Source organism: Mus musculus, chromosome 7 (assembly GCF_000001635.26).
Source record: "Mus musculus strain C57BL/6J chromosome 7, GRCm38.p6 C57BL/6J".
NCBI classification, from domain to species: domain Eukaryota; kingdom Metazoa; phylum Chordata; class Mammalia; order Rodentia; family Muridae; genus Mus; species Mus musculus.
In genome coordinates this window covers 33,147,791-33,174,605 of record NC_000073.6, presented here as the reverse complement: position 1 = coordinate 33,174,605, position 26,815 = coordinate 33,147,791, and the positions used below count along the sequence as shown (strand labels likewise).

Below are 26,815 nucleotides of genomic sequence, written 5' to 3'. Positions count from 1 at the left end.
TACACATAGCAATTCCTGTGGCCTGCAGAGCAGTGCAGTTTACAGGCAGGAAGTTCACAGTAGCTTGAGGGGTTGTGGACAGTTGAGTTCATGTTCAGTGTTGAAACCCTCACTCTAACACTCAGTGCTCTCACCACATGGTCAATACTGTTCAAACCTCTTTAAGACATGGTTCCTAACAGAGGTGAGAGTGGACAAGGGAACATGACAACATGAATGAGCAATGTGGAGTGAAGCACAATTTGTGGTACAAAAGCATCATCAGCTCCCAAGGATATCCACACTGCCAAAGAGCTGGGGACTACCCTGGCAGAGTGTCACAGAGAGGTAGATGGTGCCTCCATGTTCTCAGCCTTCCACTACAAAGGTCTCAGTAGCTTGGAAAATGGGATCAAGAATAGGTAAGGAGTTTGACAAGAAAGCACATGTGACAAGTAGAACAGGACCACAGGTCATTTTGTTCAGCACTTGGGCTGCTTGCAAAGATCAGCTCTCAACCCTCTTTGGCAAAGGTACAAACAACTTCTCTCTAGAAACTGATGACGTCAGCCTGTCTCAGGTTGTTTGTTCTTCAGAGTGGGAGGGGCCCCCATGCTGCTCCCTCTATACAAGTTGAAAGCAGATCCACAGGTGCTAGGCTCTGAACCAAATGGTGTTTGGAACTCCTGAAGTTATGTTTGCGGATGGGTGGGGCTGGGCTCAGAGCTATAATGATTGATAATAAGAGGTTCTCCTCTGAGAGAAGCATTTAGCACTCTTCACCATGAAGGGGACACTTCTTCTGCTGGGCTTGCTGGTGACTGGAGAACTGAGCTTCCAGACATGTGAGAGTGGTACCCTTGTGCACCCCATCTCAGCCCCATGGAGATATCTAAGTAGGGCCCTGAGACAGACCTAGGTGTCCTCAGGAGGCCACTGGCAAGGAGCTTAAGAAGACAATTGATGCTTTCTGCTCTGAGTTAAAACTGTTGGGTTTGTGGGACATGGATACAGAGGTGTGCTGGTGATGATACTCATGATGAAGGGAACTTAGATGCACAGTTGTAGCTGAGGCAAGTGTTGGGCATATGTGAAAGTCAGATACCAAGGTCTGTCCACTCATGGATGTTTTTCTGCTAGATCTGTGTATCTCATGTAAACCATGTTGTTTCTGGGAGGCTGAAGCCTTTGGGAGGGTTTGACTATGAGAAAAGTCAGTTAAGGCATTTGTAGATGCTGCAAGGAACATTGAGCCTCTGCTTTGACCATCCCATTGTCTTTTAATGGTATTTTCTCTCTGTGTTTGCAGCAGAAGCATGTGTTTCTTTCTTTGAAGGCTATGCAAGTGTTCTCTCAGGAAGTAGGGTGTGGTTGTATCAAGAACTACAGGCATTCGATGCTACTGCAGAGGAAAAGGTGGCCTTGGAAAAAATCCAGAGTTGCTACAGTGAGGAAAGAATAAGAAATATACTTCTGGAACCCAAAATTATGGTAATTTTCTGTGTACCTCCACTCGCCCATGCAACAGATGCTGTAAGGCTGTGTATCTGTAATAAATGCAACCATTACTGCATATCAGCTGTCCTGCAACTGAGAACTGAAACACTTGCCCACCCTAGTACATGTAAAGCAGCATGCCATGTACACAGCCAGCCTGTTCCTTGCACCATCCTGCAGTTCACTCCCACATGCTGGGTAAACATTGGATTCTCACCCATAATAATAACAGTGGAGACCTTCGATGGACTCTGCACAGGTTTGATACACCCAGCTCTACTTTAAAATGCTTGAAATTTCTCTCCAGTGTCCTTTTTGAAACCTCTCTGTTGGTTTATTATTCCTCAGCCATAGATGAATCCCTTTGCTGGGGATATCATCTGTGCTATAACAAAAACTCCCACCACATCTGAAATGCCAGCCCTACCCCAGCAAGTGCCTACACTCACCACTGTTGTCTCTTCTAGTCTCTTGTTTCAAGCATAAATGGATTGCAGACATGTATATTTTGAGCAGTGCAGCTCTCACCCTATTTCCCAACGTATTTTACTTGATTATCAGGTCTTGAAAAACCACAGTGCTATCCAAAATGATTTTTTCCTCACAAGTCTACAGGGAGGACATATTTTTAACATGACTACACAGCCAATGTGCCTGGAGAGAGGTACTCAGATGTGGGAGACATCAACAAACTCATACTCAGCTCTACTGTCCCGCTCTAGACCTAGCTCCCATCATACTTTCCAGAACCTTCTCCACATCTTCCCTGCTGGCTATAGTGGTTTTCAGGCTTCCTCCTGAAGGGTGTGAGTGGTATCCAGTTCCCTTGAGGCAGAACTTGTTACTAGAGACCTGAATCACTGCATGGGATTTTCTTCCATGTGGTTGAGGAACAGTATCTTTGTGGTTGTGGAGTCCTGCTGAGGTGTTATAACTTGCCTGTAGCCAACACTGTCCCTCTCTTCCTTTTTGTTTTCCAGGAAGCCATGGTCGCCAGCCCAGAATGCCGGTCATACCATAGTTTTAACAATTTTAGATCCATTTTAGACTTTATTTCCAACCTATTAGGAGAATAGATGTTAATGTATTTTGGGCACCCATCTTTGCAACATGTCTGATCTAAGTGCCATCTTGCTGACCTGTTCTCTTTCTCTCCTGAAGTAGGATTCCTGATTCTGTTCCTTCATCATTCAGTCTCTTAGACTGAATCTATTAAAAGCTTGCAACTCTGTTCTGTGACCTGTGTCTATGTGCTGAACAAGGTCTTCAGGGTATCCAGGAGATACTAAGAGAAATGACTTGTATAGTCACTGAGAGCAGGGTGACTGCTTCTGGTTAGCCAGGTGATCATGAGAGAGCCTTTCTGGTCTCATTTATTTTTGTTGTTGCTGTATAGACTAGGCTGGCCTGGAACTCACAGAGATCCATGTGTCTCTTCCTCCCAAGTGCTGGGATTATAGATTGAGCCCCCATGCTCAGTTTACTGGAGCTCTGTGAGACTCTGGAGACTAGGATTTTCTGAGGGAAAATTGTATGTAAGTAGCCACAGGATTCACCAGGTCGTCAGGATAGAAAAGAAGTGGAGAAACACTTCCCTCATGCGATGTCTCTGGGCTATATCACAAGACTATGAAATCATTGTGTCCAGTTATAACAGGAGAGTAAAGCAGAGATCAAAAGGGTATGCTTCTCAGATAATCTTGGTCTGATAGTGACATTTATCATTTGGCACAACCTGGCTAATATAGCAGTTTCTAAGACAGTGAAGGTTACACTCTGAGACCCTAACTCCAAAGAAAACCAAGGAGCTGAAGAGATGGCTCATCAGCTAAGAATGCTGGCTGCTCTTACAGAGGTCCTAAGTGCAGTTTCCAGCAACCACATGGAGCATAAAAAACATCTGTGACCCACTTCAACTGTGTCTGAAGACAGCAACAGTTTACTCATGTTCATAACATGAATAAATAAATCTTTAATAGAGTCTCCGAACTTAATAATATACAAAAAAATTCAATGGGGAAAGAGATAGGAGTTTATGCCCAAAATGAAGAAAGAGTGAAGTGTTTTGAAGATGGTTCAATGGTAGAGTGCTTCAGTGCATTATTGGGAACCTGAGTTTGACTCCCAGAACCCATGTAAAGCCAGACTTGTTAGCATGTGCCTAGATTCCTAGTGCTCCTGTTGAGAGTTTGGGGGCTCAGGTAAATTCTCAAAAGTTTGTAGACCAGCTACCCTGGCATTCCACAATATCATAAAGCCAGAGGTCTGTATTTAACAATGGCTCAGGATTGTCCTCTGATCTCTACATGCATGCTGTGGTATATACATACCTGCCCTCCCTTATACACTCAAACACAAAACAGCAATCCAACAAGTAAAAGGGAGAAAGGCCTGGAAATACATGTAAATTAAAATGATGAACTCCATTTTTAAAAATGGACATACAACATATTAACACGACTCTTATTCTGTATATTTTTAGCAAACATTGAAAAGACTCATTGAACAGATAAAGTACCTGTGAGCAGGCTGAGGGAATGAAAGTCATACAAACAGGACACATTGGTTAGTGTGTAAGACTGACAAGCATGGAGCCATTGCTCTATTCATCTGTTTCCTGATGTGACATAACAACACCTATGGCTTCCTAAAGAAGGCTGACTGGTCCTGTGAAAAGCCAAATGGCCTTCCCAGGGAAAAGCTCTCACAGGCAAACCAATGACACTGAGAAAGTTGTACTCAATTAAAGAACACATCATTTCTGAAGTGGCTCAATGGACACATATGCTCAAGTGTTGTCACATACTCAAAGGAAGAAATCATAAGAGCATTTATTTAACAAGTGCAGGCTTTTGGTAAAATCCAGTCTATCAAGTCTTTGTGTCTTTTATAGAGGCTATCTAAAATATATAATTCATTTAGTGCCAGCTTCTGCTCACTGAAGCCAAACATGGAGGACAAAGAAGAGGTGTAAGCCAGCATGGTAGAGAATCCCCCTACCTGAGCGCAATTATTATCTTTGTAATTAAGGAGATGCCAAACAGGTAACTAGGGCACACCTACCTCAGCTTCCCACAAATGGGGATCACAGGTGGAAAGCAGCATGTCTTCACATCATTTCTTTCGACTTTGCTGGTTATCTGATTGCTCTGTGTAAGCCTGTACCTGCAATTTACCATTTAACCACTGTTTTTGTCATTTGCAGAGAATTTATACTTGGTATTACACCCTTTCTCTGTAAGTGTGACACAAGCAAAAAGCAGGGCCTTCATATTCTCTGCCTTCATTACCTAAAACCCTTTTTCTACACCTGCCTGGGTAATTTGTCTCCTAAATACCCAGTCTGCATCAAAAACCAAAATGTCCGAAGGACAGGCCACCTATGCATTAACATGTATGAGGCACACACCAATACCCATGTTCAGTATTTGACCCCATTGTGGCAGGCCTGGTCAGTGATCATATCATGGGTGCTTGAGAAGAAGAGTGGAGTCTCTGCTCTCTCTTCCACGATCCCCAGGTACCATTCTGCTGTGTACCCTTGGATTAGACATCACAAATCCCTGGCAACCTGAGCTTGCCCTATCCTTGACTTTCAACATTTCAGATCATGAAGCAAATTAGCCTCTTTCCCATATACATTACCTAGTATTGGCTCTTTTGATTGGAGAGAGATCAATTCCCAGAAGTAACATCTACAGATCCTCTGGAATTCTTCTGTAAGTTGTAGGAACACAGACTTCATTCATATTCATTTATTTTTTTTCAAAATTTTATTATATATTTTCATCATTTACATTTTCAATGCTTTCCCAAAAGTCCCCCATACCCGCCTTCCCACTCCCTTACCCACCCACTCCGAATTCTTGGCCCTGAAATTCCCCTGTATTCTAAGTGTCTGGCCAATAGTCTCTTATCAGTGTGTACATATCATGTGAGTTCTTTTGTGATACGGTTACCTTACTCAGGATGATACCCTCCAGTTCCATCCATTTGCCTAGGAATTTCATAAATTCATTCTTTTTAATAGCTGAGTAGCTCTCCATTGTGTAAATGTACCACATTTTCTGTATCCATGCCTCTGTTTAGGGACATCTGGGTTCTTTCCAGCTTCTGGACATTATAAATAAGGCTGCTATGAACATAATGGCGCATGTGTCCATCTTACCAGTTTGAACAACTTCTGGATATATGCCCAGCAGTGGTATTGTGGGATTCTATGATAGTTCTATGTCCAATTTTCTGAGGAACAGCCTGACTGATTTCCAGAGTGGTTGTACAAGGGTACAATCCTACCAACGTTGGAGGAGTCTTTCTCTTTCTCCACATCCTCTCCAGCATCTGCTGTAACCTGAATTTTTGATCTTAGCAGTGCCAACTGGTGTGAGGTAGAATCTTAGGATTGTTTTTATTTGCATTTCCCTGATGATTGAGGATGCTCAACATTTTCTGAGGTGCTTCTCAGCCATTCGGTATTCCTCAGGTGAGAATTCTTTGTTTAACCATGAGCCCCATTTTAATGGGTTTCTATCCACATCCTCTGTTCTATCTCAATGTCCTATATAACTGTTTCTAGGGCAGTATCAAAGTGATCTTATCACTATGGATCTGTGGCATAATTTGAGATCAGGAAGAGTGATACCTCCAGACATATCACTAGTTCTCAAAACTTCATTGCCATTTAGGTTTCCATTTGAATTTTTAGGGTGTCTTTTTAAATTTCTGTAATAAATAATACATGCATTATGGTGACAATTGGACTTTCACAATATTTACCCTTTAAGTCCCTGAGCATTGGAAGTATTTTCATCTTCTACTGTCTTTCTCCATTTTGCTCTGTTTTAAAGCTTGTATTCCAAGCTTGTATACAACTTCCTTGGTTTTGTTTATTCCAAGACATTGTGATAGTCTAGGGATGATTTTGAATATGATAAGTAGTCTGTTTCTTTTTCCCCTATGCCTTTCATGGGTATATAAAAAAGCTACTGATTTTTTTTTATATTTATTTTATATTCTGCACATCTGGAAGTGCCACTTTTGGAATTGTTTATCTCTATGTGTTTATGTTGGAATCCAGGGGTTGCCTCACAAACCACATGAACATGAATATCAATCAGACAAGGATAGTTTATTTAGGTCTATTGGTTGATCAAGGATGCAGAACAAACTCAGGAGCTAGCTTTGACCATAAGGCAGGATCCTCAATAGCTTTTTGAGCTTTGCAATCTATAAAAATCTGTGCCAACTTTCTACACCATTCTGGATCAAGGGATATATGTACTCTGCTCTCATTGCTTGGGGGTGTTGAAATGTGGAAGAAGGCTGGACTTACCTAACATATATTTCTTAACTTCTAATCAGGATGTCTATACCTATACCCATGTCTCTTTCTGCCTCATAGTAGGATGTCAATTCCCAGGGAGGTCTTAGGAACTTTATTTTACCCCAAGCAAAAATGGAAGTCTTATTCCAAATACTTTCTTATACTGGTATAGGTATCTCTCTTTTGGTGGGTTACGTTCCAGGGACATGGACTAAAATATAATCAAAACAGGGCATAATAACATGCAGGAAGTGCTACAGGTGGTTGGTTCTTGTCCAAGCATATTGTGGCTAACTATACAAAGCAGTTCTAACTGACTTCTACTGTGATGGGTTTCCAAGAACAACAAAGCACAGAACATAACAGAATATGGAACCACCTAAGGCAAGCGAAAGATTCCTCATAACAGCACATGAGAAAGTTTCCTTATATCATTAGTAACAGCACAGAAAAGCTGCTTATACAGGCAAGAGTTATCTAGTACTTAACAGATTCCTTGCGTAAAATCACATCGTCTGCAAATAAAGATTCATAGGTTTCTTCCTCTTTTCTTTTGTTCCGTTTATTTTCTTCCCTTGGATATTGGTTACACACTTGCTCTGTGTAACTCCTTCCATGGGTATTTTAGTCCCCATTCAAAGGAACAAAGTATCCTCACTTTGAAATTAATTCTTCTTGAGTTTCATGTGTTTTTTCAATTGTATCTTGGGTATACTAAGTTACAGGGCTAATATCTACTTATCAGAGAGTAACCAGAGAAATACCCAGGGAGCTGAATGTGACTAAATCCCCATAAAAGAAACATCAATATGAACTAACCAATATCCAAAAAATTTGACCTGGGAAACTTTTCACTACTGCTTCAATCTCATTTGTGGTATAAGTTATATTGTAGTTGTAAGTTTCATTTTAGCTATAAGTTACATATCTTGCCTTTTTTTAGCCTTGTGAGTTTGCATTAATAAAATCTATTTCTTTGGACTTTCCAGTATAGTGTGATTTAAATCTTTAAGGTATGTCTTTCTGATCTTTCTAATATTTTTGGCATTGTTAATGCAAGATGTTAGAAGAAAAAATACCCACCTAAATCATCATGGCTAAATTAATTAAAGAAAGCAATTAACTTAAACAAGCTATTTATTTATTTGTATATACAACCTGCCAAACCCTATGTTTGGGTTCCATATATCAGCTTTGGTCATGAAAAGACAAGACCTATATAGCTCACAGGTAGGGAATTTCCCAATAAGGTATTTTGTGGGCAAAATGTGCAGGGTTACAGGCAATGTGGCTTCAAATTCCCACATGATAAAGGTTCAGTTTCTCATTTGAATTTTGTGCTAAAGTCTTGTGTACTGGCTCTCTGGTCCTATAAAACATAAGAGACAACTCAGTCTTGCCTCTAAGCACTTGTGTATGCTCAGGATTTTTAACACCTCCTGTATGACATTTTATCAATGGGATAAACCACACAGTCCCTGGCTGGACTCCACAAACTAGAATCCACAGATCCACTGGTCCACAGTGGGAATTGTAACTACCAAACTTATAACCACCTTCATTTTGTTATTAAAACAATTTAAAATTATTAAAAACAGTTATAATTTATTGAAATAGGATTTCTCTGTGTAGCCCAAGATGGCCCAGATTTGATTATAGATTAGGTTGGCTTCAAATTCATAAGAAACCTAACTGTCCTTGCCTTGGTCTCTTAAGCCTTGACATCAAAGTTCTGAATTTGTTTTTTCATCCATGTTTTAAAACACTTAAAGCCATTTTCATTTATTTCTCCCTTCTATGGAGATTAATATCTGTCTGGACAAATACACTTTCCACTCTACCTTATTTTACACAAATACAAATATACCCATTATCACTATATAAATTTAATTAATATTTTCCTGTAATTAACTTCATTTTAATTCATTTATATTTATGGTATGAGCCTATTTTAAGGACAATATATATATATCATGTGCTAGGATAACCTGTCCCAGTGTTCCCATGGATCCCACATTGAAAGAACCTAGTTGCTTAAGATAGCATTGACATCTTACATGTCTATTATTTCTCCCTTCTTTTTTTTATGGTGAAAAAAGTGTATATTTAGAATCAGCTAACTAGACTCAGTTTAGATGACCCTAATCTTGTTGGCAACATCCAGAGCATCATAATCAGGAGCTAAGCAAACATATGCCTTCTTCTCTCTGTTAGGCCTTGTCAGGGTATTGGCTTTGGTCACATCAATGTCATAGAGTTTCTTCATGGCCTTTTTGATCTGGTGCTTGTTGGTCTTGACATCCACAATGAACGCAAGCTTGTTTTTATCCTTTATTTTCTTCATGGCTGACTTCGTGGTCAGTTGCAATTTGATGACAACATAGTGGTCAAGCTTGTTTCTCCTGGGCTCACTATTTTGAGGATATTTTGGCTTTCTCTGGAGCCACAGGGACTTGGGCTTCAAGGAAGTGGGTGATATTCTGATCTTCTTTTTGTGGCTGTGGATGCATTTCAGCACTGCCTTCTTAGCTTTCAAGGCCTTTGCTTTGGCTTCATCTTTGAGAAGGGACAGGGTTTCCTTCTTCGCTTTTGGTGCCATCTTGGTGAAAAGGTTATTTCGCACTTCTAAAATATATTTGGAGTAATTTTTATTTATTTCTTGATTCTACGGAGTTTAATATGTCTGTGGACAAATTGTGGATGTGAAGGCCAATAAGCACCAGATCAAAGAGGCCATGGAGAAACTCTATGACATAGATGTGCCCAAAGGCCTTACCCTGAGAAGGCCTGACAGAGAGAAGAATGTGTATGTTTGCTTAGCTCCTGGTTATGATGAGATTATGATTATTATGATAAGATGGCACTGAAATCTCACATTTCCATTTATTTTCTATAATTTTTTTTTCATTTTGGAAGTCATGTAGCCTTGTATTCTCTCCTCTGATCAGCAGGACTTTGCCTGCTTCTTTGCCCTGCAAGGTCTTTAGTATCTTTGGAGTTAAGCAGCATCCCTAAGAAAGCAGAGAAGCATTGAGAGACCTTCGGTGGCAGAACAAGCCTGCACATTAGCATGCTGTTTAGTTAGGTTTTGTGTAGCCTCCCACAAGTCTGAAGCCAGCTGAGCCAGAACTTGACCTTGCTGCCACTAAGGAGATTATCTAGGGTGGAGCCTTCCTCCCTAGATCACTCTATTGTTCAGCAACAGTTGCTGTTGCTCTTCATGATACTGTTACCTGCTGAGAGGCCCAGGGATCTATTCCAGAGACTATGCCCTATCCTGCACGTCATCACCTGCAGCTGCTTCCAGGCTCCAAAAAATGAATTGGTGGGAATGGACTTTCCTTCCTCTTTTAAAAAGCATGTCTGGCCCTTCTGGTCAGACCCAGCACTGGGTCACCTTGGGTGCAGAGTTGGCAGACTCCCCAATGGTCCTCTTAGGACCTCTGGTGAGTGGAATAAAACTTCTGCCAGGAGGCAGGTTCAAATGCCAGATATCTGGGCACCTTCCCTACAAGAGGAGAGCTAGCCTGCAGAGAGGGCTCTGACGACTGAAACTCAGGATAGAGATAGTCACCAAGGTCTGCTGATAGAGGCTAAAAGAATCACAAGAGGAACAAGCTCTAACCAGAGACAACTATAACAACTAACTCCAAATAATACTATATGGCAAAAGGCAAACGTAAGAATCTTACTAACAGACCAAGACCACTCACCATCATCAGAACACAGCACTCTCACCTCACCCAGTCCTGGGCACCCCCAACACACCCTAAAACCTAGACACGGATTTAAAAGCAGAACTCATGATGATGGTAGAGGACATCAAGAAAGACTTTCATAACTCACTTAAAGAAATACAGGAGAACACTGCTAAAGAGTTACAAGTCCTTAAAGAAAAAGAGGAAAACACAACGAAACAAGTAGAAGTACTTAAAGAAATACAGGAAAACACATCCAAACAGGTGATGGAAATGAACAAAACCATACTAGACCTAAAAAGGGAAGTAGACACAATAAAGAAAACCCAAAATGAGGCAATGCTAGAGATAGAAACCCTAAGAAAGAAATCTGGAACCACAGATGCAGGTATCAGCAACAAAATATAAGAGATGAAAGAGAGAATCTCAGGTGCTAAAGACTCCATAGAGAACATCAGCACAACAATCAAAGAAAAGGTGCAAAATTCAAAAAGATCCTAACTCAAATCATCCAGGAAATCCAGGACATACTCAGAAGACCAAACCTATGGATAATAGGAGTTAATGAGAATGGAGATTTTCAACTTAAAGGGCAAGCAAATATCTTCAACAAAATAATAGAAAAAAATTTCCCAAACCTAAAGAAAGAGATGCCCATGAACAGACAAGAAGCCTACAGAACTCCAAATAGACTGGAAATTCCTCCTGGCACATAATAATCAGAACAACAAATGCACTAAATAAAGATAGAATATTAAAAGCAGTAAGGGAAAAAGGGCAAGTAAGATATAAAGGCAGGCCTATCAGTATTACACCATACTATTCACCAGAGAGTATGAAAACCAGAAGATCCTGGAAAGATGTTATACAGACCCTAAGAGAACACAAATGACAGCCCAGGCTACTATACCCAGCCAAACTCTCAATAACCACAGATGGAAAAACCAAAGCATTCAAAGACAAAACCAGATTCACACAATATCTTTCAATGAATCCAGCCCTTCAAAGAATAATAGCAGAAAAAAAAAGCCCTTCTGGTCCGAGCAGCACCGGGGTAGCTAGGGCGCACAGTCAGATGACTACTGCCAGCTACTCACAACACCTGCCAAGAGATCGTAGGACTTCTGGTGAGTGGAACACAGCATCTGCTCCAATCCAATCGCATAGGACTTGAGACTGCATTAGTCAGGGAAGCAGAAAACCCGGTCTGAGTAGGGGCACAAGCCCCTTTGGTCGAGCAGCACTGGGGTAGCTAGGGCGCACAGTTGGGTGACTACCGCCAGATCTTCACAGCACCAGCCACACAATCTTAAGAATTCTGAGGATTGGGATCTGCCCGGCGCTGGAGTGCTTTGCCTGAGTATCAGCAGCAGACATCTTTGTTCCGGGATCCCACCAAGTGTATCCTGCACAGGCAGGTGACCATTTTCCTGGCCAGAGGATAGGGAACTGCCTGGCGCGGGAGCGCTTTGCCTGGGCATTGGCAGCAGACATCTTAGTTCTGGGACCCTGCCGAGTGTACCCTGACAGAATTCTTGGTTCCAGGACCCCGCCGAGTGAATCCTGCACAGCTCCAGAGAATACCAGATGGCGAAAGGCAAAAGTAAGAATCCTACTAACAGAAATCAAGACCACTCACCATCATCAGAACGCAGCACTCCCACGCCACCTAGTCATGGGCACCCCAACACAACGAAAAGCTAGACCCGAATTTAAAAGCATATCTTATGGTGATGGTAGAGGAAATCAAGAAGAACTTTAATAACTCACTTAAAGAAATACAGGAGAACACTGCTAAAGAGTTACAAGTCTTTAAAAAAAAAAACAGGAAAACACCAACAAACAGGTAGAAGTCCTTATAGAAAAACAGGAAAACACATCCAAACAGGTGATAGAAATGAACAAAACCATACTAGACATAAAAAGGAAGTAGAGACAATAAAGAAAGCCCAAATCGAGGCAACGCTGGATATAGAAACCCTAGGAAAGAAATCTGGAACCATAGACGCGAGCATCAGCAACAGAATATAAGAGATGGAAGAGAGAATCTCAGGTGCAGAAGATTCCATAGAGAACATCAGCACAACAATCAAAGATAATACAAAACGCAAAAAGATCCTAACTAAAAACATCCAGGAAATCCAGGAAATTATTATTCCTACGAATAACAGGAGTTGATGAGAATGGAGATTTTCAACTTAAAGGCACAGCAAAAATATTCAACAAAATATAGAAGAAAACTTCCCAAACCTAAAGAATGACATGCCCATGAACATACAAGAAGCCTACAGAACTCCAAATACACTGGACCAGAAAAGAAATTGCTCCTGACACATAATAATCAGAACAACAAATGCACTAAATAAAGAAAGAATATTAAAAGCAGTAAGGGAGAAAGGTCAAGTAACATATAAAGGCAGGCCTATCAGAATTACACCAGATTTTTCACCAGAGACTATGAAAGCCAGAAGAGCCTGGACAGATGTTATACAGACAGTAAGAGAACACAAATGCTAGCCCAGGCTATACCCGGCCAAACTCTCAATTACCATAGATGGAGAAACCAAAGTATTCCATGACAAAACCAAATTCACACATTATCTTTCCACAAATCCAGCCCTTCAAAGGATAATAACAGAAAAGAAGCAATACAAGGACAGAAATCACACCCTAGAACAAGCAAGAAAGTAATCCCTCAACAAACCAAAAAGAAGACAGCCACAAGAACAGAATGCCAACTCTAATAACAAAAATAACAGGAAGCAACAATTACTTTTCTTAATATCTCTTAATATCAATGGACTCAATTCCCCAATAAAAAGACATAGACTAACAGACTGGCTACACAAACAGGACCCAACTTTCTGCTGCTTACAGGAAACCCATCTCAGGGAAAAAGACAGACACTATCTCAGAGTGAAAGGCTGGAAAACAATTTTCCAAGCAAATGGTCTGAAAAAACAAGCTGGAGTAGCCATTCTAATATCAAATAAAATCGACTTCCAACCCAAAGTTATCAAAAAAGGCAAGGAGGGACACTTCATACTCATCAAAGGTAAAATCCTCCAAGAGGAACTCTCAATTCTGAATATCTAAGATCCAAATGAAAGGGCAGTGACATTCATTAAAGACACTTTAGTAAAGCTCAAAACACACATTGCACCTCACACAATAATAGTGGGAGACTTCAACACACCACTTTCATCATGGACAGATCGTGGAAGCAGAAACTAAACAGGGACACAGTGAAACTAATAGAAATTATGATACAAATGGATCTGACAGATATCTATAGAATATTTTATCCTAAAACAAAAGGATATACCTTCTTCTCAGCACCTCACGGGACCTTCTCCAAAATTGACCATATAATTGGTCACAAAACAGGCCTCAACAGATACAAAAATATTGAAATTGGCCCATGTATCCTATCAGACCACCATGGCCTAAGACTGATCTTCAATAACAACATAAATAATGGAAAGCCAACATTCACGTGGAAACTTAACAACACTCTTCTCAATGATACCTTGGTCAAGGAAGGAATAAAGAAAGAAATTAAAGACTTCTTAAAGTTTAATGAAAATGAAGCGACAACATACCCAAACCCATGGGTCACAATGAAAGCATTTCTAAGAGAGAAACTCATAGGTCTGTGTGCCTCCAAAAAGAAACCAGAGAGAGCAAACTCTAGCAGCTTGACAACACATCTAAAAGCTCTAGAAAAAAAGGAAGCAAATTCACCCAAGAGGAGTAGATGGCAGGAAATAATCAAAAACAAGAGCGAAATCAACCAAGTGGAAACAAGAAGAACTATTCAAAGAATTACCCAAACGAGGAGTTGTTTCTTTGAGAAAATCAACAAGATAGAAAACCCTTAGCTGGACTCAGTAAAGGGCAAATTTGTCCTAATTAACAAAATCAGTAATGAAAAGGGAGACATAACAACAGATCCTGAAGAAATCCAAAATAACATCAGATCCTTCTACAAAAGGCTATACTCAACAAAACTGGAAAACCTGGATGAAATGGACAAATTTCTAGACAGATACCAGGTACCAAAGTTAAATCAGGATCAAGTTAAGGATCTAAACAGTCCTATATCCCCTAAAGAAATAGAAGCAGTCATTAATACTCTCCCAGCCAAAAAGAGCCCAGGACCAGATGGGTTTAGTGCAGAGTTCTATCAGTCCTTCAAAGAAGATCTAATTCCAGTTCTGCACAAACTATTCCACAAAATAGAAGTAGAAGGTTGTGGGGAGCGGGTGTGGCGGCAGTCCCAAAGGCGCCAGGGACTGCAACTAAGTCATATGACTTGCACCTGACTTCCTCATATAAGACACAAACATCTTGAGTGCTGGGCAGGTGTACCAGGATACAGGTGAATCCAATTTGGTGGAGATTTGCCCCTGCTGCCCTGATTAGCTGAAGCCTCGTGACTGGCGAGGGGGTGTGGCCTGCTGTGCGTGGATGGGAACTGAGAGTATAAAAGAGTGAGAGGCCCAGGGTTCGGGGGAGATATAAAAACAAGGGAGATATAAAAACAAGGGAGATATAAACAAGGGAGATATATGGAGAAAGAAGAAACAGGACTGAATAAATGTGTGCAGAAGGATCCTGTAGCAGCGTCGTTCTTCCTGGCCAGTTGAGCGCGCGCAAGAGTTGGTGCTGAGACCCGGGACGGGACGAGAAGACCTAGGACGAGAAGACCTGGGACAAGAAACATCTTCACGCATGAGTGAAGACCCCCTGCTACAGGGAGGATTCAGAACTGCATCACTGGGAAGGAGCGGTTAATAAAGTGTTCCCGTAAAACAGACTGTTGAGAAGGATCCGGCGTGGATTCAGAACTCTTCAGCTGGGGAACGGTACTGATGAAGAGAAAGAAGAAAGATGAAGACTGAATAAACTGTTGTTAGAAGGACTGGTGGTCGCGTCGTTCTTGCTGGTCGAGAGCAGGCGCGACAATTGGTGGCCCGTACGGGGAACCGACTCCCCCACCAAGTTCAGAACTTTCAGCAATCAGTGGTTGCCGGCAGGGTAAGTTCACGGTGAGTGAAACTTGCAACCCCAAGAGTTTGGAAAGGACCTCGGATAAAATAGAGGTGAGCATAAAGTTGCCAAGAAGTAGGCACAAAGTAACCCAGGAGTTTGGGAAGGACCTCGGATAAAATAGAGGCAAGCATAAAGTTGCCAGGAAGCAGGCACAAAGTAAAAGTGAAACTATGGGGTCAAGTTAAGGTTCCTGGTTTCAGGACAGATTAAGGAACTATGATAACCTCAGTGTAGTGATCAATAGATCCTCGCTGTGTAGTTATGCTTTTTTCTTCCGTTGACCCTTTGTGGGTAGGTCTGATAGTTTTGGTCTTGTTTGTTCTGATATATGGACTCTGTTACTGTTTGAAACTGTGTGTAAAGGTAGTCAAGACAGGTCAGAAAATCCTTATAGAGCAACAAGAAAGTATGTCAGAGGAGGAAAAGGGCTTAAAAAGAAAAAGGAAAAAGAAAGGAGACACAGTGTTATCAGGTGGACAGAAAGGACAAAATAAAAGAGCCGAGGCGGAGGAGGAAGGCGAATTAGCTTCTATGCCTCCTCCCTATGCCTCCTCAGCAGCCACCTATAGGTGGACCTTCTGTCCAGAGATTTGGCGTATTGACTCCCCAGATGGACACAAGGTGATTGAGGTTATGGTCTCATCACCACGAGGTATTGTGTCCATCCCCCTGGGGATCGACAGGATCAGGTGTTGACATGGGCGAGAGGGTCTGTGTGTTTCCACAGGACCAGACAGAACCTCTTTGGGTGCTGGAGAGGTTGGTGAGACGCTGCAAGAATGAGGCTCCTGATCCAGTTGCCCCTGTGGATGTGGTGGATGATCCCACAAGCACAAAGGATGGAGCCGAGATGGGAGATCCTTTCGGTATTCCAGAAGCCGATACCAGCTCAACATGACATTCAAATTTTTCCACGCTTTTTGATCCCTGAATTCCCCTTAAAGATATAGCCCCTCTGGCTATCTATCCCTTGCTTCAGGGAAGATGAGTGGGGATGAGAGCCCTGGGATGTATGCTTGTTATAGTGTGTGTGTTTTTTGTGTTTGGCACATGTGTTAGGTGCAGAGTGTGCGGCCCGCACTTTCGCCATGGTAGCGTAGGCTTTTGCTGCAGTGGAGGCGGGACAATCTCCTCAGATTCGGTTTGCCGCTCTAAAAGAAATTATGCTGCGTTATGCCGTGGGGTGCGAGGCTAAGCACTGCACAGAGGATAGCTTGCTGTTGGCATCCTGTGGAAGGCATGTCTGATTGCATGAAGGTTCAGTGTCCTAGTTCCCTTCCCCCAGGAAAAACGACACGGGAGCTGGCCAAGACCTCTCTGGGTGATGAGCCTAAGGGATGGTTTTGTGTAGGGCCCCTATGCTTGCACACTGGGGATCAGACCTCTACCTTCACCCATGAGGCTTGCTTGCAGCAATTAAGATCTGGCCATAGGTTAATTAACATCCTGGCCTTTTGATGCACCTGCCGCAAGCAAAACACAATCTCCCCAGGTGTGGCTTGGCATGATAGAGAGGTAGTCAGTGATAAGACTCCCTGGGCATGTCACCAACCTAAGACAGGGATCAAACCAATGCTGTTTGTCACCCAAGGACGGGTAAGGGGCATGGCTGCGAGGGGCTATCTACAGACATTCTCTCTGCCAAAAAAGAAAAAAGGGGGAATTGTGGGGAGCGGGTGTGGCGGCAGTCCCAAAGGCGCCAGGGACTGCAGCTAAGTCATATGACTTGCACCTGACTTCCTCATATAAGACACAAACATCTTGAGTGCTGGGCAGGTGTACCAGGATACAGGTGAATCCAATTTGGTGGAGATTTGCCCCTGCTGCCCTGATTAGCTGAAGCCTCGTGACTGGCGAGGGGGTGTGGCCTGCTGTGCGTGGATGGGAACTGAGAGTATAAAAGAGTGAGAGGCCCAGGGTTCGGGGGAGATATAAAAACAAGGGAGATATAAAAACGAGGGAGATATAAACAAGGGAGATATATGGAGAAAGAAGAAACAGGACTGAATAAATGTGTGCAGAAGGATCCTGTAGCAGCGTCGTTCTTCCTGGCCAGTTGAGCGCGCGCAACAGAAGGTACTCTACCCAACTGATTCTATGAAGCCACAATTACTCTGATACCTAAACCACAAAAAGACCCAACAAAGATAGAGAACTTCAGACCAATTTCCCTTATGAATATTGATGCAAAAATACTCAATAAAATTCTTGCTAACCAAATCCAAGAACACATTAAAGCAATCATCCATCCTGACCAAGTAGGTTTTATTCCAGGGATGCAGAGATGGTTTAATATACGAAAATCTATCAATGTAATCCAATATATATACAAACTCAAAGACAAAAACCACATGATCATCTCGTTAGATGCGAAAAAAACATTCGAGAAGATGCAACACCCATTCATGATAAAAATCTTGGAAAGTTCAGGAATTCAAGGCCCATACCTAAACATGATAAAAGCAATCTCAGCAAACCAGTAGCCAACATCAAAGTAAATGGTGAGAAGCTGGAAGCAATCCCACTAAAATCAGGGACTAGACAAGGATGCCCACTTTCTCCCTACCTCTTAAACATAGTACTTGAAATCCTAGCCATAGCAATTCGACAACAAAAGGAGATCAAGGGGATACAAATTGGAAAAGATGAAGTCAAAATATCACTTTTTGCAGATGATATGATAGTATTTATAAGTGACCCTAAAAATTTCACCAGAGAACTCCTAAACCTGATAAACAGCTTCAGTGAAGTAGCTGGATATAAAATTAACTCAAGTCAATGGTCTTTCTCTACAGAAAGAATAAACAGGCTGAGAAAGAATTTAGGGAAACAACACCCTTCTCAATAGTCACAAATAACATAAAATATCTTGGCGTGACTCTAACTAAGAAAATGAAAGATCTTTATGATAAAAAATTCAAGTCCCTGAAGAAAGAAATTAAAGAAGAACTCAGAAGATGGCAAGATCTCCCATGCTCATGGATTGGCAGGATCAACATTGTAAAAATGGCTATCTTGCCAAAAGCAATCTACATATTCAATGCAATCCCCATCAAAATTCCAACTCAATTCTTCAACGAATTAGAAAGAGCAGTCTGCAAATTCATCTAGAATAACAAAAAAACTAGGATAGCAAAAGCTCTTCTCCAGGATAAAAGTACATCTGGTGGAATCACCATGCCTGACCTAAAGCTTTACTACAGAGCAATTGTTATAAAAACTGCATGGTGCTGGTATAGTGTCAGACAAGTAGACCAATGGAATAGAATTGAAGACCCAGAAATGACCCCACACACCTATGGTCACTTGATCTTCGACAAGGAAGCTAAAACCATCCAGTGGGAAAAAGACAGCATTTTCAACAAATGGTGCTGGCACAACTGGTTGTTACCAAGTAGAAGAATTCGAATCGACCCATTTCTCTCTCCTTGTACTAAGGTCAAATCTAAGTGGATCAAGGAACTTCACATAAAACCAGAGACACTGAAACTTATAGAGGAGAAAGTGGGGAAAAGCCTCGAAGATATGGGCACAGGGGAAATACTCCTGAATAGAAGAGCAATGGCTTGTGCTGTAAGATCGAGAATTGACAAATGGGACCTCATGAAACTCCAAAGCTTCTGCAAGGCAAAAGACACCGTCAATAAGACAAAAAGAGCACCAACAGATTGGGAAAGAATCTTTACGTATCTTAAATCAGATAGGGGACTAATATCCAATATATATAAGAACTCAAAGGGTGGACTCCAGAAAATCAAATAACCCCCTGAAAAGATGCGGCTCAGAGCTGAACAAAGAATTCTACCTGAGGAATACTGAAAGGCTGAGAAACACCTGAAAAAATGTTCAACATCCTTAATCATCAGAGAAATGCAAATCAAAACAACCCTGAGATTCCATCTCACACCAGTCAGAATGTCTAAGATCAAAAATTCAGGTGACAGCAGATGCTGGCAAGGATGTGGATAAAGAGGAACACTCCTCCATTGTTGGTAGGAGTGCAAGCTTGTACAACCACTCTGGAAATCAGTCTGGCAGTTCCTCAGAAAATTGGACATAGTACTACCGGAGGATCCAGCAATACCTCTCCTGGGCATATATCCAGAAGATGTCCCAACCGGTAAGAAGGACACATGCTCCACTATGCTCATAGCAGCCTTATTTATAATAGCCAGAAGCTGGAAAGAACCCAGATGTCCCTCAAAAGAGGTATGGATACAAAAAAATGTGGTACATTTACACAATGGAGTACTACTCAGCTATTAAAAAGAATGAATTTATGAAATACCTAGACAAATGATTGGACCTGGAGGGCATCATCCTGAGTGAGGTAACCCAATCACAAAAGAGCTCAAATCAAATGTACTCACTGATAAGTGGATATTAACCCAGAAACTTAGTATAGCGAGATATAAGGTACAATATATAAAACATATGAAACTGAAGAAGAACTAAGACCAAAGTGTGGACACTTTGCTCATTCTTAGAATTGGAAACAATCACCCATGGAAGCAGTTACAGAGACAAAGTTTGGAGCTGAGACAAAAGGATGGTCCATCTAGAGACTGCCATATCCAGGGATCTATCCCATAATTAGCCTCCAAACGATGACACCATTGCATACACTAGCAAGCCTTTGTTGCAAGGACAGTGATATAGCTGTCCCTTGTGAGACTATGCCGGGACCTAGCAAACACAGAAGTGGATGCTCACAGTCAACTATTGGATGGATCACAGGGCCCCCAATGGTGGAGCTAGAGAAATTATCCAAGGAGCTAAAGAGATCTGCAACCCTATCAGTGGAACAACATTATGAACTAACCAGTACCCCAGAGCTCTTGACTCTAGCTGCATATGTATCAAAAGATGACCTAGTCTGCCATCACTGGAAAAAGAGGCCCATTGGTCAGGCAAACTTTACATGCCCCAGTACAGGGGATCGCCAGGGCCAAAAAATGGGAATGGGTGGATAGGGGAGTGGGGGGGGGGGGCAGGGGGAGGACTATTTGGATAGCATTGGAAATGTAATTGAAGAAAATACATAATAAAAAAAGAAAAAAAAAGAAACTAGAAAGCTTATAAAAAACTCACAAAAAAAACAAAAACCAAAACAAAAAAAAACTCAATACAAGGACAGAGACCATGCATAGAAAAAACAAGAAAATAATCCTTCAACAAACCAAAAAGAAAACAGCCACAAGGTCAAAATGCCAACTATAACAACAAAAATAATAGGAAGCAACATTACTTTTCCTTAATATCTCTTAATATCAATGGACTCAACTCCCCAATAAAAAGATATTGACTAACAGACTGGCTACACAAACAGGACCCAAAATTTTGATGCTTACAGGACACCCATCTCTGGGAAAAAACAGAAACTACCTCAGAGTGAAAGGCTGGAAAACAATTTTGTAAGCAAATGGCCTGAAGAAACAAGCTGCAGTAGCAATTCTAATATCGAATAAAATCAACTTCCAAACCAAAGTTATCAAAAAAAAAAAAAAAAAAAAAAGACAAGGAGGGACACTTCATACTCATCAAAGTAAAATCCTCCAAGAGGAACTCTCAATTCTGAATATCTATGCATCAAAAGCAAGGGCAGCAACATCCATTAAAGAAACTTTCGTAAAGCTCAAAGCACACATTCTACCTCACACAATATTAGTGGTAGACCTCAACACACCACGTTCATCAATTGACAGATCATGGAAACAAAAACTAAACAGGGACACATTGAAACTAACAGAAGTTATGAAACAAATGTTTTTAGCAGATATCTACAAAAATTTTATCCTAAAACAAAAGGATATACCTTCTTCTCAGCACCTCATGGTAACTTCTCCAAACCTGATCATATAACTGGTCACAAAACAGCCCTCAACAAATACAAAAATATTGAAATTGTCCCATACACCCTATCAGAACACCATGGACTAAGGCTTATCTTCAATAACAACATAAATAATGAAAAGCCAACATTGACATGGAAATTGAACAACTCTTCTCAATGATACCTTGGTCAAGGAAGGAATAAAGAAAGAAACTAAAGCCTTTTTAGAGTTTAATAAAAATAAAGACACAACATACCCAAACTTATGGGACACAATGAAAGCATTTCTAAGAGGAAAACTCATAGCCCTGAGTGCCTCTAAAAAGAAACTAGAAAGAGTACACACTAGGAGCTTGACAACACATCTAAAAGCTCTAGAACAAAAGAAGGAAATTCACCCAAGAGGAGTAGATGGCAGGAAATAATCAAACTCAGGGGCAAAATCAACCAAGTGGAAACAAGAACTATTCAAAGAATCAACCCAACGTGGAGTTAGTTCTTTGAGAAAATCAACAAGACAGATAAACTATTAGCCAGACTCATTAGATGGCACAGGGACAGCATCCTAATTAATGAAATCAGAAATGAAAAGGAAGACATAACAACAGGTTTTGAAGAAATCCAAAAAAAGATCAGACCCTACTACAAAAGACTATACTCAACAAAACTGGAAAACCTGGATGAAATGGACAAATTTCTAGAAAGATATGAGGTACCTGAGTTAAATAAGGATCAATTTAATGATCTAAAAGTCCCATATCCCCTAAAGAAATAGAAGCAGTCACTAATAGTCTCCCAACCAAAAAAAAAGCCCAGGACCAGATGGGTTTAGTGCAGAGTTCTATCAGACCTTCAAAGAAGATCTAATCCCAGTTCTGCACAAACTATTCCACAAAATAGAAGCAGAAGGTAATCTACCCAACTCATTCTATGAAGCGACAATTACTCTGATATCTAAACCACAAAAAGATCCAACAAAGATAGAGAACTTCCAATCAATTTCCCATATGAATATCGATGCAAAAACAATCAATAAAACTCCTGCTAACCAAATCCAAGAACACATTAAAACAATCATCCATCCTGAGCAAGTAGGTTTTATTCCAGGGATGCAGGGATGGGTTAATATACGGAAATCCATCAACATAATCCATTATATAAAAAAACTCAAAGTCAAAATCCACATGATCATCTCGTTAGACGCAGAGAAAGCATTTGACAAAATCCAACACCCATTCATGATGAAAGTCATGGAAAGATCAGGAATTCAAGGCCTTTTCCTAATCATGATAAAAGCAATCTACAGCAAACCACTAGCCAACATCAAAGTAAATGGTGAAAAGCTGGAAGCAATCCCACTAAAATCAGGGACTAGAAAACGCTGCCAACCTTTTCCCTGTCTATTCAGCATTGTACTTAAAGTCCAGCGCAATTCGAGAAAAAGAAGATCAAGGGGATACAAATTATAAATGAAGAAGTCAAAATATCGCTATTTGCAGATAATATGATAGTATATATAAGTGACCCTAAAAATCCCACCAGAGAACTCCTAAACCTGATAAACAGCTTCGGTGAAGTGGCTGGATATAAAACTAACTCAAACAAGTCAATGGTCTTTCTCTACACAAAGGATAAACAGGCTAAGAAAGAAATTAGGGATACAACACCCTTCTCAATAGTCACAAATAATATAAAATACATTGGCATGACTCTAACTAAGGAAGTGAAAGATCTGGATAATAAGAACTCAAGTCTCTAAAGAAATAAATTAAAGAAGATCTCAGAAGATGGAAAGATCTCCCATGCGCATGGATTGGCAGGATCAACATTTTAAAAATGGTTATCTTGCCAAAGGCAATCTACAGATTCAATGCAATCCCCATCAAAATTCCAACTCAATTCTTCAATAAATTAGAAAGAGCAATCTGCAAATTCATCTGGAATAACAAAAAAACCTGGATAGCAAAAATTTCTCAAGAATAAAAGAACCTCTAGTGGAATCACCATGCCTGACTTAAAGCTTTATTACAGAGCAATTGTGATAAAAACTGCATGGTGCTGGTATAGTGACAGACAAGTAGACCAATGGAATATTATTGAAGACCCAGAAATGAACCCACACACCTATGGTCACTTGATCTTTGACAAGGGAGCTAAAACCATCCAGTGGAAGAAAGACAGCATTTTCAACAAATGGTACTGGCACAACTGGTTGTTATCATGTAGAAGAATGTGAATCAATCCATTCCTATCACCTTGTACTAAGGTCAAATCTAAGTGGATTAAGGAACTTCACATAAAACCAGAGACACTGAAACTTATAGAGGAGAGAGTGGGGAAAAGCCTTGAAGATATGGGAACAGGGGAAAAATTCCTAAAGAGAACAACAATGGCTTGAGCTGTAAGATCAAGAATTGACAAATGGGACCTCATGAAACTGCAAAGCTTCTGCAAGGCAAAAGACACTGTCAATAAGACAAAAAGACCACCAACAGATTGGGAAAGTATCTTTACCTATCCTAAATCTGATAGGGGACTAATATCCAATCCATATATAGAACTTAAGAAGGTGGACTCCACAAAATCAAATAACCCCATTAAAAAATGGGGCTCGGAACTGAACAAAGAATTCTCATGTGACCAATACCGAATGGCAGAGAAGCACCTGAAAAAATGTTCAAATCCTTAATCATCAGGGAAATGCAAATTAAAACAGCCCTGAGATTCCATCTCACACAAATCAGAATGGCTAAGATCAAAAATTAGGTGACAGAAGATGCTGGCGAGGATTTGGTGTAAAAGGAACGCTCCTCCATTGTTGTTGGGATTACAAGCTTGTACAACCACTCTGGAAATCAGTCTGGCAGTTCCTCAGGAATTGGACATAGTACTACTGGAGGATCCCACAATACCTCTCCTGGGCATATATCCAGAAGATGTTCCACCTGGTTAGAAAGACACATGCTCTACTATGTTCATAGCAGCCTTATTTATAATACCCAGAAGCTGGAAAGAACCAAGATGCTCCTCAAGATGAATAGATATAGAAAGTGTGATACATTTACACAATGGAGTACTACTCAGCTATTAAAAAGAATGAATTTTTGAAATTCCTAGGCAAATGGATTGACCTGGAGGGCATCTTCCGGAGTGAGGTAACCCAATCACAAAAGAACTCACATGATATATACTCCCTGATAAGTGGATATTAGCCCAGAAACTTAGAATACCCAAGATAAAAGACACAAAGCACATGAAGCTCAAGAAGAACAAAGACCAAAGTGTGGACACTTTGCCACTTCTTAGAATTTGGAACAAAACACCCATGGAAGGAGTTACAGAGACAATGTTTTGAGCTGAGACAAAGAATGGACCATCTAGATACTACCATATCCGGGAATCCATCCCATAATCAGCCACCAAACACAGGCACCATTGCATACACTAGCAAGATTATGCTGAAAGAACCCTGATATAGCTGTCTCTTGTGAGACTACTCCTGGCCCTAGCAAACACAGAAATGGATGCTCAAAGTCAGCTATTGGATGGATCACAGGGCCCCCATGGTGGAGCTAGAGGAAAATACCCAAGGAGTTAAAGGGATCTGCAACCCTATAGGTGGAACAACAATATAAACTAACCAGTACCCCGTGGAGTTCGTGTCTCTAGCTGCATATGTATCAGAAGTTGGCCTAGCCGGCCATCAGTGTAAAGAGAGGCCCATTGATCATGCAAACATTATATGCCTCAATACAGGGACACACCAGGGCCAAGAAGTGGGAGTGTATGGTTAGGGGAGTAGTAGGGAGGGTATGGGGGACTTTTGGGAGAGCATTGGAAATGTAAATGAGGAAAATACCCAATAAAAAAAATTTAAAAAAAGCGTGTCTGCCATTAAACATCTGAACTTTGAGCAGACTAGTTGTCTTGGTTCCATTATTTCTCAACCCAACTAGTCTCCCTCTTTTCTTTCAGGTCCAAGATGCCTTCCAGGCTAGAACTCGGATATGAGAGTTGCAGGCCGGCCTCAACCATTTGGTGAACCAACGTGGAATCTGGGAAAGGCAGAGCACATTTGGAAGAAGCACTGCTAGTTTGGAGCTCCATGGAAGAAGAAAAAAATTAAAGAACATCCATACTGGAGAAGGTTGGAACAGGCTAAACTGGAACAGTGCTAAACCCGCACACTGGATTCACTTAGGTTCAGCAGTGAGTTATCCAGGATCTAGGAACTGAACAGGCAGGCAGTTGGACGCAGTTTCCAGAAGCTGCTTTTTTAGGTGAGAGAAATTAAAGGGTTTAATAAAAGGGATTTAATAATTAAGCAGATGGCCACATTTGGAAACTGCATCAGGCAGGAGGAAAGTGGATTTGAAACTCTCCCAGGGACAGAAAGAAAATCGGGGATTCCCCTATTGTGTGCATGCTGGACATTGTCTTTGTTCTGAGTAACCATCTTATGTTTCCTGAAACGAACATGTGCTCTTGTGTTGGTTTGTTGTCTGTGTTTCATCCCGTGTCTCTGAAACATGGCTCAGTCTGAGTTTAGATCCGCCTGAGTTTGGTTTCTCTGTTGTTTATAAATGAGGGGGTTTTCTGAAATGTGTGCTTGGTATTTGCAGCTGTCCCTTCGGGCTGTAAGGACCTGAGGACTGTGGTCAGCAGATTTGCTAGGAAGACCATCATCTCGCCAGGGGATGCCCTGGGGAGTAGGGAGAGCCAGAGATGTCTAGAAGTCTCCAGAGATCAGACAGAGGCACCAGGTTTTGTTTATGAAATGGAAGCTTACCCTTCTAATTCTTTTGCCTCCTCATGGAAGACAAGAAAGGGTTGTATGTATATGTATCTGTTGGTTTCTGCTTTGTGTGTTTTGTGTATGTGTTTAGAGCTATATGAAAATTTAGAAAAGTGCTAGTGCAACTGGAAAAGCCCTACTGGGAGCTGATTGCACATGCAGCTCTTAAAGGGGCAGGCAGCCATTTGCTTGTAATAGAAAGTTAGCTTAAAATTGATAACTCAGAGTTGGAGTCATTCTAAACAATATGTGGCAGGAGCAAACACAGGAAAAGAGGTCTTTAAAGATACTTCAAAAGAGGGATAATCTTTGGGTCAGGACTCCAGCAGAGTGCTCAGATTGAGAAATGTTTCTGCTTGGGTAAAGGAGGAGCTCAGCTCAGAGCAGCCTAAGGGAAGTTTGTGTGGCATTTCTTTTGACTCTAAAAGAAATGTTACTGGGGAAGTTACTGGGACCTCACCTCTCCCTGCCTTCAGGAAAGAGTCCTTAAGATTCAGAGGCAATATCTTTTAATACTTAGGTTTTTAGCTATACTAGAAAATCACGGTCCTGAAAATCCAAGAAAGAAAAATTGATTTGCTTCAAAATCTTCTAGGAGATGTTAATTGGCTAAGACCTCACCTTAAACTTGCCAC

At 41.1% G+C, this 26,815-nt stretch overlaps 1 protein-coding gene and 1 pseudogene across 2 annotated transcripts; one reads left to right on the top strand and one right to left on the bottom strand.

Moving 5' to 3' along the window:
* Positions 1–744: 744 nt before the first annotated feature.
* On the top strand, positions 745–2,714 carry Scgb2b18 (secretoglobin, family 2B, member 18). 2 transcript variants are annotated; one of them, NM_001310621.1, is made up of 3 exons: positions 745–824; positions 1,289–1,470; positions 2,457–2,714. In NM_001310621.1, exons 1-3 carry the CDS (start codon positions 764–766, stop codon positions 2,550–2,552), a joined length of 339 nt encoding a protein of 112 aa, NP_001297550.1. In that variant the 5' UTR covers positions 745–763; the 3' UTR covers positions 2,553–2,714. The 2 variants fall into 2 exon arrangements, with proteins under 2 accessions (NP_001297550.1, XP_006540561.1); XM_006540498.1 differs by having other exon boundaries at positions 764–824; positions 1,289–1,395; positions 2,457–2,552.
* Positions 2,715–8,930: 6,216 nt separating this feature from the next.
* Positions 8,931–9,398, bottom strand: Gm6003 (annotated as a pseudogene).
* Between the last annotated feature and the right edge of the window lie 17,417 nt (positions 9,399–26,815).